The 22846-nt window shown below is 41.4% G+C and overlaps 1 protein-coding gene across 6 annotated transcripts in view; it reads right to left on the bottom strand.

Annotated features, from left to right (window-relative positions):
* nbeal1 (neurobeachin-like 1) overlaps positions 1–22846 on the bottom strand; it is a 282280-nt gene that overhangs the window by 84518 nt on the left and 174916 nt on the right. For all 6 annotated transcript variants that reach the window (XM_068036045.1, XM_068036049.1, XM_068036043.1 and 3 more), the window contains 6 exons: positions 21232–21535; positions 19735–19820; positions 18736–18825; positions 17368–17551; positions 12052–12185; positions 2094–2253 (listed from right to left, as the gene is read on the bottom strand). In XM_068036045.1, coding sequence (XP_067892146.1) covers positions 2094–2253; positions 12052–12185; positions 17368–17551; positions 18736–18825; positions 19735–19820; positions 21232–21535 — 958 coding nt within the window. The remainder of the gene's footprint in view (positions 1–2093; positions 2254–12051; positions 12186–17367; positions 17552–18735; positions 18826–19734; positions 19821–21231; positions 21536–22846) is intronic.

Genomic DNA, 22846 nt, shown 5'->3' with positions numbered 1-22846 from the left:
CAAAAGATCCAGAGGGAAGACGGGGAGTTTTTTTTTAACTAGAAAAGATGGTGGAAGCAAATTCAAGAGTAACTTTCAAAAGGGAATTGGATAAAGACTTAAAAGAAAGTTCAGGGCTATGGGGAAGGAACAGGGGACTGGGACTAATTAGACAGCTCTGTCAGAGAGCTGGAACAGACCAAAAAGCCTCCTTCTATGTAATTCTATGAAATATTATGTAGCCAGCTAAGGACTAAAGTTACTTCTATCTTATTCCTAATAAAAGTACCCTAATTCCAACCTCAGGAAATTTCTCCTACTATGCCAAGGTTAATTTTTCCATTTTCTAAATGGAAGTAAATGTAATATCTCCAAATTTGCAGATGACACAAAAATGGGTGGGAGGGTGTGTTGTGAGGAGGATGCAGAGAGGCTTCAGGGTGATTTGGACAAGTTGAGTGAGTGGGCTAAATGCATGGCAGATGCAGTATAATGTGAATAAATGTGAGGTTATCCACTTTGGTAGCAAAAACAAGAAGACAGATTATCTGAATGACTATAAACTGAGAGAGGGGAATATGCAGCGAGACCTGGGTGTTCTCATACACCAGTCACTGAAGGTAAGCATGCAGGTCCAACAGGTGGTAAAAAAGGCAAATGGTACGTTGGCCTTCATAGCGAGAGGATTCGAGTACAGAAGCAGGGATTTCTTGCTGCAATTATACAGGGCCTTGGTGAAGCCACACCTGGAATATTGTGTGCAGTTTTGGTCTCCTTATCTGAGGAAGGATGTTCTTGCTATAGAGGGAGTGCAGCAAAGGTTTACCAGACTGATTCCTGGGATGGTGGGACTGACATATAAGGAGAGATTGAGTCGGTTCGGATTATATTCGCTGGAGTTCAGAAGAATGAGGGGGGATCTCATAGAAACCTATAAAATTCTAACAGGACTTGACAGGGTAGATGCAGGAAGGATGTTCCCGATGGTGGGGGAGTCCAGAACCAGGGGTCATAGTCTAAGGATATGGGGTAAACCTTTCAGGACTGAGATGAGGAGAAATTTCTTCACCCAGAGAGTGGTGAGCCTGTGGAATTTGCTATCACAGAAAGCAGTTGAGGCCAAAACATTGTATGTTTTCAAGAAGGAGTTAGGTACAGCTCTTGGGTCTAAAGGAATCAAAGGGTATGGGGCGAAAGGCCTACCCCTGCTCCTATTTTCTATGTTTCTACACCAGCCAACCTTGGTATCTCTCAGGACCAAATTAGGGCCAAATGATGGTGTGTTTTTGTGCTGCAGAGATACTTTCACTAACTTCACATAGGATCCTTATGGTTGCTGGACAGACATGTGTTATTCCATCAGTTTTGGCTGCATTTTGAGCAATGGTTGAAGGGCAGCATGCTAAACCAGTGTAGAATCCATCACCACCCAAAACTCAATCTTGGCTTTGGAACCCAGGGGTACAGTCAAACTAAAATTTATAGCATTGTTAATGTGATAGTCCTATATTAAAAATACCTCCATGTATTTCATTCATATTTGGATCGACCAAACAGTTGAAAATTGGTAGATTACATCAATAAAATTACGGAGCACTTTTCTGCATTGGAACGGTAAGGGGTGTGAGAAATGCCAGTGGTAGCACTCTCAACTTTGAGTCTGAAGATTGTGGATGTAAGTCCCACTCCAGGGACTTGAGCACAAATTCCCAGCTTACACTCTGATGCAGTACTGGGAGAGTATTGTTAAATCGAGGCCCCGCCTACCATTGCAGTGGGATGCCAAAGATCCCATGTACTATTGTGAAGAAAAGGAAGCGAGTTTTCCCTGGTGTCCTGATCAATCTTTATCCTTCAACCAAAAACATTAAGAAACAGATTATCTGGTCATTATTTCATTGCTGTTTGTGGGAGCTTCCTGTGCACACATTGTCTGCTGCATTTCCTACATTACAATAGCGCCTACAGTTCACAAGTATTTCATTGGCTATAAAGCACCTTGAGATGTCCTCAGGTAGTGAAAGGTGCTTTATAAATGAGAGTACTTCTCTCTTTCTCTGAATTGCATCTAACCTGGATTATATCCATTATAATGTCTGAGAAAATGTACTTGCCTATTCGGAATGGGAAATCCCCACGGCTCCAGATTCGAAAATCAAACAGCAGGTGCTGGTACATCTGATGTAGTAGCTGTGTATTCTTCTCTACATTTGCTTGTTCAATTAGCAACTGTACAGCCACCAACATGTTCACATCCGCTAAACTATTTGGCATCTGCCACACAAGAGGTTTAAGACACATTACAGCTTGACTTCAAATAAATATACTCACAAGTATAATGAGAAAACATTGCAAATTAATCTATTATATCAGATAAAAGAATGAAAGAACACAAAATACACAATGAGAAAAACAATTCAGCTAGAAAGCCTGTTGTTTACCACAGCAGAAAGGATTGGTGAACCAGCTAATTGGGAAGAGAGAAGCTATTGCCTTTGGTCACAGTCACAAACTCCATTCCCTCGTCACCAACTCCATCCTTCTCCCTGACAACTGTCTGAGGCTGAGCGAGACTGTTCGTAACCTCAGTGTCATATCTGACCTCAAAATAAGCTTCCTGACGCACATCTGCACCATTACTAAAATCATCTATTTTCACTGCCCCCAGCTTTGACCTTGCCTCAGCTTTTTTCCTGTGGAAACCCTCATCTATGCCGTTGTTATCTCTAGACTTGATTATTCCAACGTACTCTTGGACGATTTCCCACATTCTGCCCTCTGCAAACTTCAGGTCATTCAAAACTCTGCTGTTCGTGTCATGCTCGCCCATCTCCCTGTGCGCCCTGATTTACTCCCTGTCAAGCAATGCTTCTATTTTAAGTTTTCTATCCTTGTTTTTGAATCACTCCATGGCCTTATCCCTCTCCCTTTCTCTAATCTCCTCTAGTCTTACAATGCCCCTAGATCTTGGCACTCTGCCAATTCTGGCCTCTTGAGCATTCCCGATTACGAGCATACAAATTAGGAGCAGGAGTAGGCCATTCGGCCCTTCGAGCCTGCTCCGTCATTCAATAAGTTCATGGCTGAACTGATTAGTCCACAATACCACCTACCCTCGATAACCTTTCACCCCCTGAATGAATATTTTTAAGGCAGAGGTAGATAGATTCTAAAAATCTAGCTTCCACTGCCTTTTGAGGAACAGAATTCCAAAGAATCACGACCCTCTGAGAGAAAAAAATTTCTCCTCATCTCTGTCTTAAATGGGCAACCCCTTATTTTTAAACAGTGACCCCTAGTACTAGATTCTTCCACAAGAGGAAACATCCTTTCCACATCCACCCTGTCAAGACCCCTCAGGATCTTAAATGTTTCAATCAAGTTGCCTCTTATTCTTCTAAATTCCAGCTAATAAATGCCCAGCCTGTCCAATCTTTCCTCGTAAGACAGCCCGTCCATTCCAGGTAATAGGCTAGTAAACCTTCTTTGTACTGCCTCCAACGCATTTACATCCTTACTTAAATAAGGAGACCAGTACCATACACAGTACTCCAGATGTGGTCTCACCAATGCCCTGTATAGCTAAAGCATAACCTCCCTACTTTTGTATTCAATTCCCCTCATGATAAATGCTAACATTCTATTAGCTTTCCTAATTATGCGCTGTACCTGCATACTAACCTTTTGCGATTCATGCACTAGGACACCCAGATCCTTCTGTATATCAGAGCCCTGCACTCTCTCACCATTTGGATAACATGTTTCTTTTTTATTCTTCCTGCCAAAGTGGACAATTTCACACTTTCCCACATTATACTCCATTTGCCAGATCTTTGCCCACTCACTTAACCTATCTATATCACTTTGTAGCCCCCTTATGTCCTCTTCACAAGTTACTTTCCTACCTATCTTTGTGTCATCAGCAAATTTAGCAACCATACCTTCAGTCCCTTCATCTAAGTCATTTATATAAATTGTAAAAAGTTGAGGCCCCAGCACAGATCCCTGTGGCACATCACTCGTTATATCTTGCCAACTATAAAATGACCTATTTATGCCTACTCTCTGTTTCCTGTTAGCTAGCCAATCTTCTATCCACGCCAACATGTTACCCCCGACACCATGAGCTTTTATTTGCTGCAATAACCTTTGATGTGACACTTTATCAAATGTCTTCTGGAAATCTAAGCACTGGTTCCCCATTATACAAAGCACAAGAAACTCCCTCAAAGAACTCCAATAAATTGGTTAAACATGATTTCCCTTTCACAAAACCATGTTGACTCTGCCTGATCACCTTGAATTTTTCTAAATGCTCTGCTATAAAGTCTTTAATAAAAGCTTCGAACATTTTCCCTAAGACAGATGTTAAGCTAACAGGCCTGTAGTTTCCTGCTTTCTGTCTCGCTCCTTTTTTGAATAAAGGAGTTACTTTCATTATTTTCCAATCTAATGGGACCTTCCCCGAATCTAGGGAATTTTGGAAAATTAAAACTAACGCATCAACTATCTCACTAGCCACTTCTTTTAACACCCTAGGATGAAGTCCATCAGGACCCGGGGACTTATCAGCCCGCAGCTCCAACAATTTGTTCAGTAACACTTCCCTGGTGATTGTAATTATCTTGAGTTCCTCCCTCCCTCCCATTTCCTGACTTACAGCCAATACTGGGGTGTTACTTGTATTGTCAATAGTGAAGACCAATACAAAATACCTGTTCAATTCATCTGCCATTTCGTTATTATCCATTATTAATTCCCCAGACTCACTTTCTATAGGACCAACGCTCACTTGGTTAACTCGTTTCTTTTTAAAATATCTATAGAAACTCTTACTATCTGTCTTTATATTTCTAGCTAACTTTCTCTCGTATTCTAATTTTACCTTCCTTATCAATCTTTTAGTCATTCTTTGCTGTTTTTTATATGCTGTCCAATCTTCTGACCGGCCTCCCATCTTTGCACAATTATAGGCTTTTTCTTTAAGTTTGATACTATCTTTAACTGTTTTAGTTAAGCATGGATGGTGGGTCCCACCCTTCGAATTTTTATTTCTCGTTGAAATGTGTCTATTCTGTATATTCTGAAATATCCCCTTAAACGTCTGCCACTGCATCTCTATTGACCTATCCCTTGACCTAATTTGCCAGTTCACTTTAGCTAGCGCCGCTTTTATGCCCTCATAATTGCCCTTATTTAGGTTTAAAATTCTAGTCTTGGACCCACTCTTCTCGCCCTCAAACTGAATGTAAAATTCAATTATATTCTGATCGCTGCTACCTAGGGGCGCCTTAACTATGAGGTCATTAATTGATCCTATTTCGTTGCACAATACCAGGTCCAGCACAGCCTGCTCTCTGTTGGCTCCAGAACATACTGTTCCAAGAAAGACATTCTATGTACTCTTGATCTAGGCTACCTCTGCCCATCTGATTTTTCCAGTCTTTATGTAAGTTAAAATCCCCCATAATTATCGCTGTACCTTTATGACAAGCTGACATTATTTCTTCCTTTATACCCCGTCCTACAGTGTGGTTAATGTTAGGTGGCCTGTACACTACTCCCACAAGTGACTTCTAGCCTTTATGATTTCTCATCTCTACCCAAACTGCTTCTACATCCTGGTTTCCTGAACTTAGGTCATCCTTCTCCATTGCGCTAATACCATAATTAACAGAGCTACCCCTCCACCTTTTCCTAGCATCCTGTTCTTCCTAAATGCCACGTACCCTTCAATATTCAGGTCCCAATCTATGTCATCCTGCAGCCATGTCTCTGTAATGGCTATCAGATCGTACTTATTTATTTCTATCTGCGCTCTCAGTTCATTTGTTTTGTTTCGAATGCTACACGCATCCAGATACAGAGCCTTTAGTTTTGTCCTTTTATTATTTTTGTAACCTCTAACCTTATCTGTTGATTTACTCTTACATTTGTATGCTCTGCTCCTTCCTGCCACAGTCTGTTTATAATTTCCCATATTAATACTTTTCTCTCTTGCCTTTTCTCTACTCCTCGATTTACCATATCTTCCTAAATGTGATCCCTTGCCCCCACTATTAAGTTTAAAACCCTCTCTACTTCCCTAGTTATGCAGCTCGCTAGAACACCAGCCCCAGCAGAGTTCAGGTGTAGACCGTCCCAACAGTACAGCCACCACTTTCCCCAGTACTGGTGCCAGTGCCCCATGAACCGGAACCCATTTCTACCACACCAGTCTTTGAGCCACGTATTAATTTCCCTAATCTTATTTGCCCTATGCCAATTTGCACGTGGCTCAGGTAATAATCCAGAGATTACCACCTTTGAGGTTCTGCTTCTTAATTTTGTGCCTAGTTCCTCGTACTGCTTATGAAGAACCTCTTTCCTTGTCCTGCCAATGTCGTTGGTACCTACATGGACCACGATGGCTGGATCCTCCCCCTCCCACTGTAAGATCCTCTCCAGCCCTGAGCAGACGTTCCAAACCCTGGCACCGGGGAGGCAACACAGCCGTCTGGACTCTCGCTCTTTGCTCCAGAGAACAGTGTCAATCCCCCTAACTGCACTGTCCCCTACTACCACTACATTCCTTTCTTCTCCCTCCACCTGAATGGCTTCCTGTAGCATGGTGTCATGGGCAGGTTGCTCATCCACGTGGCACCCCCACTCTCATCCAAACAAGCTGAAAGAACCTCAAACCTGTTGGACAATCGCAAAGGCTAAGGCTCCTGCACTCATGTCCTCTGGGTCCCGTTACCTGCCTCAGTTGCAGTCACTCTCCTGTCCCTGACCACTGACCAAATCAGAAGACCCTCCTAAGGGGTGTGACCACCTCCTGGTAATAAATGTCCAGGTAACTTTCCCCCTCCCTGATGTGTCACAGTGTCTGTAGCTCTGACTCCAGTTCAATGACTCTGAACTGAAGCTCTTCGAGCCGCAAACACTTACTGCAGATGTGTTTGCCCTGGATCACACTGGCATCCAGGAGCACCCACATGCTGCAGCCATGGCACATCACCTGCCCTTCCATCTTTAATGTGTTTTAATTAACTACTTAATTATTTTATTCAATTATTTACTTTATTTTCCATTTTTAAAATATATTTTATTAAGCTTACCACTAGTTCCTTTACTAGGAATTTTAATTATTCCACCATTGGTGGTCATGCCTTCAGCTGCTTAGGCCCTAATGCTCTGGAATTCCCTCCCTAAACCCCTGTCTCTCTACCTCACTTCCCTCCTTTAAGACACTCCTCAAAACTTACCTCTTGCACCAAGCTTTTGTCATCTGGCCTAATATCTCCTTGTGAGGATCAGTCTTGAATTTTGTCACATAAAGCTCCCATAAAGCACCTTGGGATGTTTTATTGCATTTATGTAGCACCTTTAATGTAAGTGGTTGTTGCTTGTATGTTCATAACATGGAGGCTGGTTCCATGTAAATAGGAAACATGTCATGATAATTTGCTTGTGATCATTGGTCCCATGATCAGAGTTTAAGTTAAATACTCTGGGCAAAGCCACTTATGCAGTGTAATAACTGGAACAAATGGGAGACGGTGGCAACTATGGACTTCTATAACATTGCAGGTCCAGATGACATCAGAAGCAGAAATATGCCACCAAACTAGCCAACCTATAGATAAAGGACTACACACAAGTAAAACATATAAAGACAGGCTGGGGTAAACATTTATTTCAACAAAAGAAGTTAAGGATCGCATTAGGTCAAAGGAAATGGCTTATAAGGTCACCAGGAAAAGTGGTAAGCCCGAGGACTGGGAATAATTTAGAGTCCAACAAAGGAGGACCAAGAAACTGATAAAGAAAGAGAAAAGAGATGACTGTAAGCTAGCTAGAAACATAAAGGCGGACTGTAAAAGACTCTATGGTATATGAAACGGAAACAATTAGCAAGGATGAATGTGGGTCCATTGCAGGTGGAAACAGGAGAGTTTGTGGTGGAGAATGAGGAAATGGCAGAGAGACTAAACAATTACTTGGTGTCTGTCTTCATGGAGGAAGATACAGAAAATCTCCCAGAAATACTAGGGAACCAAGGGATTTAGAAAAATGAGGAACTGAAAGTAATTAGAATCAATAAAGAGGTAGTACTTTAAAAAATAAGTGGATTGAAAGTTGATAAAGCCCCTGCACCAGATGAGCTACATCTCAGAGTACTGAAGGAACTATCTTCCAAATTTCTATAGATTCTGGAAAGGTTCCTGCAGACTGGAAAGTAGTAAATGTAACCCCACTATTTAAGAAGGGAGCAAGAGACAAAACGGAGAACTACAGACCTGTTAGTTTGACGTCAGTAGTAGGGAAAATGTTAGAATTCATTATTAAAGGATGAGATAACTGGACACTTGGTAATGATGATCTGACTGGGCAGAATCAACATGGATTTGTGAAAGGAAAATCATGTTTGACAAACCTGTTGGAGTTTTTGAGGATGTTACTTGTAGTATAGATAAAGGAGAAGCAGTGGATGTGGTGTATTGGATTTTCAGAAGGCTTTTGATAAGGTCCAACACAGGAGGTTAGTAAACAGAATTAGAGTACATGGGATTGGGGCTAATATACTGCAATGGATTGAGAATGTTTAACAGACAGAAAGCAGAGAGTAGGAATAAATGGGTCATTCTCAGGATGGCAGACTGTTATTAGTGGGGTACAGCAATGATCAGTGCTTGGGCCATATAAATGATTTGGATATGGGGATCAATTGTAATATTTCCAAATTTGCAGATGACACAAAACTAGGTGGGAATGTAAGTTGAGAAGAATGCAAGGAGGCTTCAAGGGGACTTAGACAGGCTAAGCAAATGGGCAAGAACATGGCAGACGGAATATAATGTGAATAAGTGTGAACTGATCCATTTTGGTAGAAAAAACAGAAAGGCAAAGTATTTCTTAAATGGAGAGGGGTTGGGAAGTGTTGCTGTCCAAAGATACCTGGGTGTCCTTGTTCATGAGTCTCTAAAAGCTAGTATGCAGGTGCAGCAAGCAATTTAGAAGGCAAATGGTATGTTGGCCTTCACTGTAAGGCGAGTTGAGTAAAAGAGTAACAATGTATTGCTGCAATTGTATAAAGCCTTGGTGAGATCGCACCTGGAGTATAGTGTACAGTTTTGGTCTCTTTATCTAAGGAAGGATATACTTGCCATAGAGGAAGTGCAACGGAGGTTCACCAGAGTAATTGCTGGGATGGTGGGATTGTCTTATGAGGAAAGATTGCAGAAACTGGGCATGTATTTTCTAGAGTTTCGAAGAATGAGAGGTGATCTCATTGAAACTTACAAAATTCTTACAGGGTGTGACAGGGTAGCTATGGATAGGATGTTTCCTCTGGCTGGTGAGTCTAGAACCAGGGGACACAGCCTCAGAATAAGGGGCAGGCCAATTAAGACTGCGATGAGGAGGAATTTCTTTACTCAGAGGGTGATGAATCTGTGGAATTCTCTACCCCAGAGGGCTGTGGAAGCTCAATCATTGAGCATGTTCAAGACAGAAATCAACAGATTTCTGGATATTAATAACATCAAGAGATATGGGGATAGTGGGGAAAAAATGGCATAGAGGTAGATGATGAGCCATGATCTGTTTGGATGGCAGAGCAGGCTTGATGGGCCAAATGGCCTACTCCTGCTCCTATTTCCTATGAACAAATGGCTGCATGTTTCGGTACAGCTCATTGCTCGCTATTTGAAGGATGAGGAACCGTCAAACTCTCCTGTAAAACTCAAGACAAGGGTTAATTTAATAAATTAGTCTCAAAAGAAATAATTAATGAGAGACTGATTTTATAAAGGATAACCAGACCCTTCTGGTGCTGAATTCCATCATTTTCAGTATTAAGCTCATTAGTTACACAAAGGGTGTACCAGCCATGTAAGTACTGTGGCTACAAGAGCAGGTCAGAGGCTGGGAATTCTGCACCGTAACTCCTCCCGACTCCCCAAAGCCTGTCCACCATCTACAAGGCTCAAGTCAGGAGTGTAATGAAATATTCTCCACTTGCCTGGATGAGTGCAGCTCCAACACTCAAGGAGCTCGACACCATCCAAGATAAAGCAGCCTGCTCAATTGTCAGCCCATCCACCACCTCAAACATTCACTCCCTCTACCACCTACAAACAAGAGCAGCAGTGTGTACCATCTACAGGATGCAATGCAGCAACTCACCAAGGCTCCATCAACAACACCTTCCAAACCTGTGACCTCCACCACCTAGAAAGACAAGGGCAGATGCATGGGAATACCACAACCTACAAGTTCCACTCCGAGTCTCTCACCATTCTGACTTGGAACTATATCGCCGTTCCTTCACTGTCACATAGTCAAAATCCTGCAATTCCCTTTCTAACAGCACTGTGGGTGTATCTATATCACATGAACTGTAGTGGTTCAAGAAGGCAGCTCACGACCACCTTCTCAAGGGCAATTAGGGATGGGTAATAAATGCTGGCCCAGCCAGTGATGCCACATCCCAAGAACGATTTTTTAAAAAGCTGCAAAATAGTCGCTTGCACCTAGGTGCTACAGCAGAGGAAAATGGCATATATAATGCTTTAGATGAGGTTCGGGAGTCTCAAAGCAACCTCAAATGTGAAAAAAAAGGCTAAAGAAAATTCAAACATCCAACCTTCAGATGAAAAGCTATGTTTTTAAGATGGTTTGATGCATTTGTCATGTAACTGTGCTTGCACTGAAGACAACTACAACCATATCACTGCAAAGCAAATAATTATGCATAAGCATTTTACAATGCAATGGACCAACACAAGTAAAGTTATTGACATATTATGGTTCACCAATCCAGTAGTCTCAAATGTGTAGGTTAAACCAGTTTACACAAGGGCTTTTAGAAAAAAAAAGGTAAGAAAAACCAAGGCAAAACACAACTGTTATCAAGGAACAAATCCTTCTCTGCAAAAACCTGCACTGTGGTGACTGTTTAGAAATGGAAGCAGCCTGTTGCATTCATAATCACAGTAGCTGAACAAATCTGATTAATTTTCCAGATGCTGAATGTTGGAAAATGCAGGCAAATCTTTGCAAGTCTCAAAACACATGTACTAGTGTGAACTCACTATGGTGATCAGTAGCTGTGGGCAGGAGGCAAAGGATAACCAGTCCAGATTACAGTAATTTAAAAAAAAATTGAGCCTAAAAAGGTGCATTAAAACTAAAACTTACACGATTTACTTAAAGCTCAAAGCCTTCGGGAAGCTGAATAGTTCTTAATATATGAAGTCACATAAAAACATAGCATAGGCTGTGTTTTTCAATTTAGTAAAAGTGCTTGAATTTCCTACAGAGCCACTTATACAAATATACAACACTAATGGCGTACTAGTCTGAGACCAGTAGCTGCTGAATCAATTCTGATATTTATTTTTGCTGCTGGGCCTGGAAACTCTCACACCATATGAAGAGAATACTTCTGCTTGAGCTCTGTTGTACATAATTAAGGTTTTTAAGATTATTGAAGGTTCACTCGGGTAGACGTGGTCAAGATGTTTCCACTTGTGGGGGAATCCAAAATTAGGGGCCATAATATAAAATCACTGATAAATCCAATAGGAAATTCAGGAGAAAATGGTTTTTATATAACCAAGAGGGTGGTTAGAATATGGAACTTGCCACCACATGAACTAGTTGAGACGCATAGCGTAGATGCTTTTAATGGGAAGCTAGATAAACACACATCCTATTTCTTTCACCCTCATGTTTGTAGGGTCAGATGAAGAGGGATGGGAGGAGGTCCGTGGGTGGAGGTGGGGGTGGGTAATGACACCAGCATGTATCAGGTGGGACTGAATGGCCTGTTGCTATGCTGTACATTCTATGTACATGTTCTCACAAGCAAGCAGAGGGCAGTCAACATCAGCTGCTTTTTTATTTACACTATTTTTTTGGCCTTATGATGGAGTACGATTCAATCTTTAAAATTTGCTAATACCACGACATACCTTTCAGAAGCATCAGCAACTGTATAAACACAAGACACATTGACATCTGCTTGTATTATATAAATTCCACATCAGTGACCACTTTAGGATACAAAGGAATGAGATTCCCTACCTTCTGCAGCAAGGCGCCTAAAGTGGCAACTCCATGGGAGTGAAGCAGGTTCTCCTGATTGATTGGATGTCTTCGTATGAAATGTTTTATTGTCAACAGATAAGTAGCCACAGGGTTCTTCTCCAGTCGGGCCTCTGTAAATTGCACATGGACAATCACACTCAAGAACTTGCTGGCTCTGTGGGGGTGGGGTCTCTTGTACAAAGGTATGCCAGCCCCCCACCCCCGCCCTTGCTGCCAGCCCCTTGCTACAAACCCCTCCCGTCATGACTCACCTGTGGCCTGGGTCCCTCAATGTTCCTAGCCATCTGGTGGCATTGCTCTGTAAAAGAGCTGCCAGCCTCCGATTGGCCAGCAGCTCTCAGCAGGCGGGACTTATGTCAACGGGATCCTTAATCCCAGGGAAGGCCCACACGCTGTCCACTTAAGTGCCCAATTGGCACGCAATGCAACAGGCCTTCCTCAGAGGCGGCGATGCAGGACTCTCGCGGCTCTTCAGACATAAAATCCCCCCCCAGACTAACAATTTCAAAATCTAGGAATTTGATTTCCTCCTCTTCCCTCTTACAAATCTCTTATAAATATTCCAGGGATGTGAAGTAGATTGTAAATTCTGAGAGATTGACGGATCCAAATTAAAGATACTTCAAATTTTTAAACTGAATTTGGCACATACAAATAAGACCATTCAGATTCTTGGTTTTGCCTCTAGAGGTATAGAATGCAAAAGCGAAGAGGTAATGTTGAACTTGCACAAGACTTTAGTTAGGCTACAGTTGGCAATACTATGCACAGTTTTAAGTATTCATCATCGGAAGGATTTAAAAGCAATGGAAAGAAGCAACACAGATTCATTAAAATGTTACCAAGGATGTGGGGTTACATTTATGGAGAAGTTAGATCATTAAAATTGAGAACTTGGATGGGTTTCAAGGTAAAGGTTGATGATACAGTAAAAAGTAAGATTGTCCACACTGATCAGCAAGATTGTCTCCATTGGTCAGCATGATGGGGTAACAATGGGACAAATTTAAGATATTCATAAAAGCATTTTTTAAAAATTCTGGACATCGATGGTAGTCAGATGGGAAATTCCCTACCACAAACCACTCTTGAAGCAGAGTCCAGAAATTTATTTCAAAAGGAATTATATAGTTGCTTGAAAGAGGAATATGAAAGATTGTAGAACACAAGCAGGTGAATGGGATTTGGCTAAGTGGAAACACACAGTCACACTGACTTGACAGGTTAGTTGGCCTGTTTGTGTACTGCAAGATTCTACAAATCTAAGCCACGTTCTAGATGCCATCTTTTGTTGAGATGCAAACCAGGGACCTTCATCAGTCAGTACAGCTGAATTGAAAAATACCCTGACCCTTTTTGAAGAATAGGGAGCTCTCCAGTGACATGGCCCACATTCTCCCTTCAACCAGCACCACCAAAAAACAAATTGTCTGATCCTATTGCAATTAGTGGGGCATTGCTCTCTATGAAATGGATGCCGTGTTCATCAAAGTCAGTCAGTGCTAATACGTGAAAGTTATATGCAAAGTGTTTTAGGAAACTTTTGAGGGATGTGATTAGGCGCTTTATAAATGCAAGTTATTCTTTATTGCCTGTTTACTGTCTTTAACACGGGTGGTGGAAGGCGTAAAGTCTGAGAGCTAATTACATTGCATAACTTTAGTTTATTAACTTAGATTCTGGCAATAACCCCCCATGAATGTCACAGTAATCTTTCCCCAAAACACAGAAAAGGGAGAAGAAACTACCAAAAAAAAAAGGAAAATTGCAATTAAATAGCAACTTTCATGACCTTAGGATATTCCAAATCACTTTTTGGCCAATGAAATACTTTTTGAAGTGTAGTCACTGTTGTAATTAGGAATGTAATGTTGTATTACACAGCAGTAGTCACCTAAACAGTATAAATTAGGACGTGTTATGACCAGGTGCGAAAGGTGCCTCGGGGACTGTTACTATCTTCACCTGGTCTTATTGTAACAGGGTTTAATTTTAAACACAGTGTTTTGAGCTCCCCCTTAGTGAATTCTTGTTCACAGCTTTCCAATTATAAGACAAAGAAACCAATTCACACAGGTTTTCTGAGGTTTAAAGAAGAAAGATGAAATTTTATTAAAACAAACTCTAATACGGTTAATGCCTACGGATATACAACGCGCCCACACTAGCATGCACACGTGATACACTCATGCAAATAGGGACAGAAAAGAGAGGAAAATATAGTAGAGAGGGGTTTGAGGCAATATCAGAAGAGTTTCTTGTTTACTGTGCTTTGAGCTCACTGTTGTCCTTTTGTAAGTAATCTTGCTTTTTGTTGGGGCCCAGTATTCTTTTTAAATCTTGTTCCACGTAGGAGACTTTTCTCTCTTTGAGGTTCACGCGTCTTCGAAAGATTCTTCAGTTCCGTGAGAAAAAAGATGGGAGCAGGCAGACAGGAGAGGAAGTTCTGCTTCAGTTCCAGGAGCACACGGCTTTCTGATTTCAAACACTGTTTTCTCCAATTTAAAACTCTCTTCAGTTCCAACCATTGCAACAGCCAGTTAGTCATGTGACTAAAACTGGTCTGACCACTACTTCTGTGTATTGGAGAAGCAACGACTGGGTCCCCATTGTTCCAACACTGTCGGTTACTATGCAAATGTCTTTCCAGAAAGGGGCTTGCAATTTTAAGTTTTAATGTTCATGTGGCGAAATAATGTGTGCCTCAGTCTTGGCAGGTGGGGGGGCTTGCCTGACAGAAGAAATGGATTTCACGATCAGATTGTGCTTGTGTACACATGTGGGGAGAGGTGGTGTACAGACAACAGAATTACATCATATTGGTAGCACTGCAGAGAAGGACTAACCGCCCATGTAATGCTGTAATGTCCAATTCAAATGTGTGCAAGGGATGCGAAAGGAGGAATGATTAAAACAAGCCGAGAGATGGGCTTTTACAATTAGACACTTGGGGCTAGGCAGAAGGCCAAGAAAGAGCAGTAAAAACATTTGGCAAAAAAAGACACCTCTACTACTACAGATCTTGAATAGCAAAGAGTGGATGTAGTGATAAAAGACGGTTAGGAGGGTGTAGGCATGCTCTAGCATTATGCACTGCAGGAGCGAGAAAAAAAATAGCATTGAGTCAGCGATGCCAGCTTTAGCTCAGGAAATGGAAGAAAAAGGAAGAAACATATTTGGAGCAGTGCCTATGAAGAAAAAATGAAATTAACTTTTTAAACTTATAGCAACAGCTTCCACTTGAAAATACCACTGTTTTCACAGATGCAGGCATGTAGTCTGAACACAATAGTGTTCTTTTTTTAAACGGAAAGCCTTGTTGGGAGGAATTACTAACACTCACAGTATGGGGGACCTGAGCTGCCATCAGTACAAACAAGCATGTGAGAATTATGTAAAAATGTTAAAATGTCAATACTGTAATAAGAGCTGCACAGCATTTGAAGTGCTAATTCAAGCAATGTTCACTGAGTGTGTTTCAATTTAACTAGTCAACTATATAATTCCTTATCATTGTTTGGTCAAGATAGACTTATCAATTAAAAGGATATTTGCTTCCTCGAATACTTCCTGCTTTTGATCGAGAATCTTCTGCACACAGATATACGAAACTTACAAGTTAATTTTGCACCTAGATGAGTTAATGGGAAACTGACAAATTTCTCACCGCTTCACGAGGTAGCTCCTTGTACATCCATTCAGTGCTGTCCTTAAGACCTGTGCTGAAAGGCACTAAGTAGATGCAGGACATTGTTGCATTAACAGACAACAATGCCCTGAGTAGAGGAACGTGACTAAGAAATTAGAACAGAGCAATATTTTCCTCAGAATGGATCTTCAGATACTATGAACATACAAATTAGGAGCAGGAGTAGGCCAATTCGGCCCTTCGACCCTGCTCTGCCATTTGATAAGTTTTACGACCAAGGTGGGAGGAGTGCACTGTCTTTCTCTAGTTCTACTTCTCCACAGGTCATAACATATATTTAACTGTTTACCCAGTTACTGATACAGCCAATTATATACTCTATTTTTATTTCAGAATAAAATCCACCAACCAGGTTTCTTTAATAAACAACAAAATTATTAATTTATTGGAAAACAAGACTTATTCAGTAAAGATGCAAAGCATTAACACACAGATTGAAATAAGAAAATTCCCTTTTAAAATTAGCCCCACACATATACACACACACACACACCAGTTAAAGGAAAAATAAAGAAGATTTCTCTGTAGAAATTTTTTTTTACAAAAAAGACAAAAAAAATATTTTGGTCAAATACTTGTTAATTCTTGAAGGAAAAGGAGAAGATGTGGAATGATATTAGTTGTCCCTTTATTCTGGTGTTCCAAATATGTCCAGATGGCTGTCACTGGGATCTTTCTGGGGCAGTTCTTTTCAGGCGGCATCAAGAATTAATCTGGCAAGCTTTCCAGGAGAAATGCAGCATCAGGAGTTTCAACTACCACACACTGGATTTTGCAGGGTTTCTCAGACAGGTGTTTCTCTCCACAGGCTATAATCCCAACTGACTCAAAACGGTATTCAAAATGAAACCAACTCTTGACTACCATAAATCTTGACATGGCACTTCTCTAACAACTCCCACAGTCAGAAGGCCCCTGCTATTTACTTAGCTGAAGACATGCGACATCCAGTAAATATTTTTAAACAGAAGGCTGACCTTTTTTTGAAAAAAAAACAAAGTTCAGCATTTATGGAATCACTTCAGTCCTCCAAAGGAATCTATTTCTGCAATCTTCAACCACGAGTTCTCAAAAGAATTTTTTTTAAAAGGAGCACTTTCATAACATTTAATCATGGCTGATCTGATTGTGGCCTCAACTCTACTTTCCTGTCTATCTGCTATAACCTTTGACTCCCTTGTCAATCAAGAATCTACCTAACTCAGCCTTTTAAAAATATTCAATGACCCTGCCTCCACTGCTCCCTGGGGAAGAGAATTCCACAGACTAACAGCCCTCAGAGAAAACATTTCTCCCCATCTCCATCTTAAATGGAAGACCTCTACTTTTTAAACTGTGTCCCCTAGTTCTAGTCACTCCAATAAGGGAAACATCCTTTCACTACTATGTATAAATTTGTAAAATAGGAAAAGGACAAGGTGTGTATGGGGAGAGTAGGAGGGTTGCACGCTAATAGACACACAAGACAAAAACTGGTCAGTAATGTGGCAACAGACAACTGCAATACATTCACCTGCCTAGACTTGATTGTAAAATTAATGTTTTTAAATCATGAGCCCAAAGCAACTACTATGAAGTCTCACCAGAAGCTCTAGTTGAAGGAACCACCACCCAGTCACCTTCAGCAGGGGAGGACGCTTCAGGAGTCACAAAGTCAGTTGCCCCAGGATCGTCTCCGTTTTTCATCGATCCCTGGGTGCCAAGATTACTCATTTGCTCCAGTAGTGGGAAAAGGACATTGAGACCACCAGTGCAATTGATTATATCCTGCAACAAAAAAAAATAGAATTCTATTATCTATCTGTAGAGCAACATTTAAATTGTATGGCGATGCAAGCTCAATTCCAATCCAGATTCAACATGTCTTACCTGCTCTAGCAGTATAACACTAGCCCTTCACCCCAGTCAGCTCAAATTCAAATCGAATTTCAAGCGTCAGTTTCTTCAATACTAAGTTTCAGCAACTCTTTCCATTCAATGTGTTACATGACAGTGTTCTATCTTGGGTTGGGCAGCGGTTGGGGGTCAGGTGGTGGGGGAAAAGGGGGATTAGGAAGGAGAAATGAACGGAGCAAAAATCTTAGCGGCTCACCCCAGTACTTGATTGATCCTTCTTTTAGCCCATAGGTTTTCAACTAGTTGCCTGCCAGATTAAGCAAGCAACATGTTATTATAGAACAGTAAATCTCCACTTAGTAACTGCTTCTCCTAATTGTTCGCAGTTGCACTCAAAATCTCAAAGGTGTTGCAAGCAGGTGATTGAAATTACTTGAAGCCCCAACTTCGGCTAAAATCAGCAGAGCTTTTAAAAATTGCCAATGCAGTAAAAATACTTACTGATTTGCCCAAAATAGTTAGCATGATTAATATGTTCCAAGCAGCAGTTTGCAATTGATGCCAAGAGTACTGGCTAACGGTGTGCGTCATTGTCCTGATATAGGTACCTGCCCATCCTATGCATGGATGATTTAAGTGATGGGAACTTACAGCAATGTTGCCCTTTAGGTAGCTGATACAGTCATGTGGAAATTCAGTCAGGGATCCCCAAGGGTGTCCTACACCAGCCAATTATACATCAGCAATAATAGGGTGATACCTACAGCAATGGCTCTGCCAAACATATGGCTGAAGGAGAAGTTAAGGTAATAGCACCTGGGGTGGGGGTGATGGTGAGAGGAGTGTGCAGGGCAGGGGAATGGAACGTTCAACTGAGAAAAATGTCAAAAAGTAATTTTAAAAGTTCTACCATCTGCACATCATTTCCTATACATTTTCATTTTACAGTACTTCTGAACCAGAGGAAAAAAAATTATTTAAATGCAATTAATAACTGATTTCCTTCAATCTAACGATTTATAGATTGTGTTTTTCCAATGTAAAATCCTTATCCTGAGGATAACTTTTATTCTCAATAATAATTATGGTCAACAAGCCAACACTAACTGAAATACCTTAATGTCCCAGTTGACAACTTTATGCCCAGTCAATCTCCCGTGAAAGAGATTCGGAGACAAATCAAGGCAGATGGGACTTCTGCAGGCCTGAAAAAAATGCAGAAAGGCCATGATTATAGCATTTGGATTTTGAATATTGGGCATTAAAACCTCACAACTTTAACAATCTCAGATCAAAATGCCTAGTTTTTAACCACATGCAGATATGTTTCGGTTATACCATCCTGGATGACGAAAAGAGGATTCGTAACACAAGGTTAATTCCTGAAGTGAGTCAAAATTATCCAGCAAGTAACTGAATCATATAGACCTCCCTAACCCACAATCTCTACTATCTAGAAGGCTAACTATACTGAGGCACGGAAACACCAGCACCTCTAAACCTCCTGTCACATCACACGCCATTGAGACTTGGACATATATTGCAGTTCCTTCATTGTCATTGGGTCAAAATTCTGGAACTCCCCACCTAACAGTGCTATAGGTGTACCTACATTACATGGACTGCAGAAGGCAGCTCACTACCACCTTCTCAAGGGCAACTAGGGATGGTCAATAAATGCCAGCTTTGCTAGCAACACTGATAACCCAAGAATTAATTTTTTTAAATGGTCTCTGGTTTGAAGCCATCTCAGCTGGGAGAACAGTAGCAGTTCTAACACTGTTCTCAACTCCCTGGATTAGGAGTAGGAAAGTCAACCAAGGTTTCCATTCCTCATCACTCTTGTGATTTCTGTTGGAACATATGCATGTGCAGACATTTGCTGAATATTTAACAAGTTGTAATGCCCTCAGCGGTCAAACTGCCTGAAATTCATGCAAGAACTCTGGGCAATTGGGTGAGATATCAGAGGGCACCCAGTGCCAATAAAATCAAGCATCAGCAGAATCAATGGCTTCTGGAGAAAGGTAGTGGGCAAAAACAAAGTCAGGAAAATCTTTAAAGAAAAACACAACAATCCAAGAGTAGGATCATAAGCTCGATACGCAACTTACTTTTGGTGTGTAATGCAGGAGTAGTTTACTTGTGAGGTCTGTAAGCTCCATCTCCTGTGTTTTCAATGGAGAAATGCAATTTGGGCCTGTCAATGGAAAAAGACCACATTCGCACATATGTAATCTTTTCAGAAGTTCATATCCAACATTTGGGGGCAAAATCTCATCATAAAATAAACCGCAATGCAACATTACCAAGCAGAAATTCAATCATACGGTCTTTATGTCTGAAAATGTCCAACACCATGTTGACATCAGTATCCATGCAGATGCCAAAGAGACATTAGTGCAGTTACTCACCATAATTTTCTGAATCGCTACAAACTGTATACTGTAAAGTGGTGCAACAACTTAGGCTGCATTTTACATTACAACTGTAGCATCATAAATCACTGCAAACTAACATGAAGTAGTAGCAGTGTAATTTCACAGTCAGAATAAAGCTTTGTTTCTTCATCCACTCATTACATATTGGAAGCTTTTGGAACATGAAGCAAAACTACCTTCTTTAGACTTGTCCATTTTAAATTTTATTTTACATTGAGATCAACTCGTAGAATTTCTGTCTCCTACACACAAGTCCCTTGCTGAAAAGGTGGGAAGATAACCTACCTTCAGAGTTCAGCTGCTGCTGGTCCTGATCCAGCAGTTTTACAGCTGAAAGAGTTGCAAACAATGCTTTATATCACAAGCAGTTTAAATATGCTACTTTGCTGCTCCTAAAAATCAGGATTGTTTCATGTGTAAAGCCTAGTAAATTCTGCATGTTAACAGGTTAAATTAATGCTGTTAAAAATGCATGCGGGATGCTGAACTTTATAAATAGTGGCATAGAGTACAAAGAAAAGAAGTTATGCATTCACTTCTGGCACCACACGTTAGGAAAGCTGTCAAGGCCTTGGTGAGAGTGCAGAGGAGATTTACTAGAATGGTACCAGGGATGAGGGACTTCAGTTACGTGGAGAGATGAGAGAAGCAGGAACTGATCTCCCTATAGCAGAGTTTGAGGAAAAATTTAATAGAGCTGTTCAAAATTATGAGGGGTTTTTATATAATAAATAAAGGAAATGGTTTCCATTGACACAAGGGTTGGTAAGCAGTGGACATAGATTTAAGTGGCAAAAGAACTAGGTAGATGACGAGAAAGTTTCTTCTGCAGCAATATTTATGATATGGAACACTCTGTGGTAGAAGCAGATTCAATGATAACTTTCAAAAAAGAACTGGGTATGTATTTGAAACAGAAAAATTTTCATGGCTATGGGGTAACAGCAGGGAGGTGGGACTGACCGGAAAGCTCTTTCAAAGAGCTGGCACAGGCACAATGAGTCAAATGGCCTCCTCCTGTGCTCAAGACTTGATGATGATATATCTCAAAAATTTTTAAATAATTTTTTTTTGAAATATAACTCAGGTACTTGCAGTGCTGAAGCAAACACACCGAGTTAATGAGGCTGACTACATACAATCATTAGTTAGGAAGCTGCTGCCGCTCACCTGCAAGATACAGAGCCTTCACTTGAAAGGGTTGTAGTGCATCATGAAAGACTAGAACAGAACTCAGTTGACCCTCCAGTGAAGTTGGGGAACCCCACTCACTATCCTGAGTTCCTGCTGAAATGAGTTTCGTCACCGATTCTGGTTTGCCCGGGACTCCGCTCCAGGTTGATGAGGAAAGAATTGCACTCAGAGATGCCCGTCCAGAGGAGATAGACAATGAGAATGGAGGATCCGGGATTTGAGAGGGCGGGGGAGTTGTGGTCCTCTGACCGGCCGATCCAATACAACACGAGGTAAAAGGCTGATGTGGGGAGGAAACATTTAACAAGGTTTCAGTGCTGACACAATTTATGATATAAATACAAATGCTCTCGCCCCAAACTGAAAAATGTCATCGATTGTGCTTCCAATTTCCACCCTTCTCTCACCTTCACATGGTCTATCCGACTCTTCCCTTCCCTAACTTCTCTGTCTCTATTTCTGGGGATAGGCTACCAATATTCACATTAAGCCCATGGACTCCCACAACTACCTTGACGACGTTTCCTCAAACCCCAGTTCTTGTAAGGACTCTATTCCATTCTCCCAGTTTCTATGACTCCATCGCATCTGTTCAGACGATGCGACCTTTCATGCCAGCGCTTCTGATATGTCTTCCTTTTTCCTCAACCGAAGATTGCCCCCCCACCCCCACTGTGGCTGATGTGGCCCTGAACCGTATCCATTCTATTTCAGGCAGTCCTGCTCTGACCCCTTCCCCTCTCCTTGTCTTCACCTTCCACCCCATCAGCCTCCATATTCAACGGATCATCATCCACCATTTCTGCCACCTCCAGCGTGATGCCACCACTGAACGCATTTTGCCAAGATTGCAAAGGGGCAGTTCCCTCCATGTCACCCTGGCCCACTCCTCAGTCACCCTCAACACCCCCTTCCTTTCCTCCAGCACCTTTAAATGCAAGCACAGGAGAACAAAAAGGAAGGTCTGTGGAAGGTAGGACCAATTAAATTACAAAAGGGATGACTGTGAAAGGCATTGGGACAAGTAAAGAAACAAAAGATGGGTCTGGAGAATAGCAGAATCATCAACAGCTGCTGTCTGAAAAAGTGGGGGCAGAGTTGGGGATGGACTACATGAAGGCAAAGGAAAGTGGAAAGTGGAAGCAAAGTTGATGAAGTTTCCCCATTCGGGGCGAGAGCAGGAAATAGCACCAATAAGTTGTCAATGTACCAGAAAAAGAGGCAAGGAAGGAGAACTGAGAACCAGGACTAGAACAAAGAAAGTTCCACATATCCCACAAAAAGGCAAGCAAAGCTAGGGTTAATATGGGTTCCCATAACAACACCTTTTATATGAAGGAAGTGAGCACAAGCAAGATGTTCAATGTGAGAGAACAAGTTTAGTCAGGTGCAGGAGGACGAATGGCAACTGGTTGGGCCTCTGCTCAAGGGAGGAGCAGAGAGCCCTCAGGCTAGCCTTGTGGGGAGGAGGTTATGTCCATGATGAAACATTCCTGAAACATTAACTGCTTCTCTCTCCAAAGATGCTGCCTGACCTGAATATTTCCAGCATTTTCTGTTTTCATTTCATGTCTCCTCCATTCTCTATGCC

The sequence above is a fragment of the Heterodontus francisci genome, chromosome 7, assembly GCF_036365525.1.
Source record: "Heterodontus francisci isolate sHetFra1 chromosome 7, sHetFra1.hap1, whole genome shotgun sequence".
In the NCBI taxonomy this organism is placed as follows: Eukaryota; Metazoa; Chordata; class Chondrichthyes; order Heterodontiformes; family Heterodontidae; genus Heterodontus; species Heterodontus francisci.
The sequence above is the reverse complement of the archived record's forward strand: the minus strand, read 5'-3'. Positions and strand labels throughout refer to the sequence as shown.